Genomic DNA, 762 nt, shown 5'->3' with positions numbered 1-762 from the left:
CCGCCCCCGGGACGAGCCCCGGCCCCGCCCTCCGGCGCGCCCTGACGTCAGGGGTGTGACGCGCGAGCGGGGAGAGGAGGCCGCCGGGAGGGAAGGCCATCGGGACCGGGGTGGGCCCGGCTCGCGGTGAGGGGCTGCGGGGCGGGGGCGGGGCAGCCTGTGCCCCCCGGGGGAAAGGGGGGTCCGGTTGCTTTGTCCCGGGCCGGAGCCGACCCCCCCGGGCAGGGCGCTGCGGGCCCCACACGGGCGGGGGTGCGGGAAGCCGGCCGGGCCCCGGGGGGCGAAGGAGTCACCGGCAGAGGCGGGAAACGGACAAAAGCAGGGCGCGGTGCGGAGACCTGCGCCGAGGCCGAGGCCCTGGCCCTGGCCGACGGGATTCAGCTGGGGCTGGAGGCGATGACAGTCTACCAGCGAAAGCATTTATTTCACCCGGATATGGGTGCTGCTGTCCCCGTGTCCGTGTGTTTGAGGGATGCTCCCTCCCCGCCCCGTCTCTCCCACATCCCTGCTCCCCACTGACGTGTTTGTCTCGTTCCCAGGTCGCAGGGAGGGGGAAGGTGGAGGACGTGTCGGCAGACGAGATGCAGCCCACGGGGGCGCGGCGGGAGCCTGGTGATGCCTGGCTGGAGCAGCCGCAGGCCCGTGGTGCCGACAGGCCGCTGGAGGAGGCAGGGCAGAGGGGAACCCTCGGGCCTCGGGACCAGCCACCCCATGTCCCCAAAGAGGAGCCCCCGCCCCGCCAGGCGTCAGGTGAGGGACAGG

General features: G+C 74.0%; 1 protein-coding gene across 1 annotated transcript in view; it reads left to right on the top strand.

The window, feature by feature from the left end:
• The first annotated feature begins 440 nt into the window (after positions 1-440).
• Positions 441-762, top strand: part of LOC109291127 (protein ZNF783-like) — a 1894-nt gene continuing 1572 nt past the window's right edge. Inside the window, exon 1 of the mRNA XM_019507987.1 lies at positions 441-750. Coding sequence (XP_019363532.1) covers positions 582-750 — 169 coding nt within the window. The 5' untranslated portion in view covers positions 441-581. The remainder of the gene's footprint in view (positions 751-762) is intronic.

Source organism: Gavialis gangeticus, unplaced genomic scaffold, assembly GCF_001723915.1.
Source record: "Gavialis gangeticus isolate Ggan-Ray unplaced genomic scaffold, GavGan_comp1, whole genome shotgun sequence".
NCBI lineage: Eukaryota > Metazoa > Chordata > Crocodylia > Gavialidae > Gavialis > Gavialis gangeticus.
The sequence above is the reverse complement of the archived record's forward strand: the minus strand, read 5'-3'. Positions and strand labels throughout refer to the sequence as shown.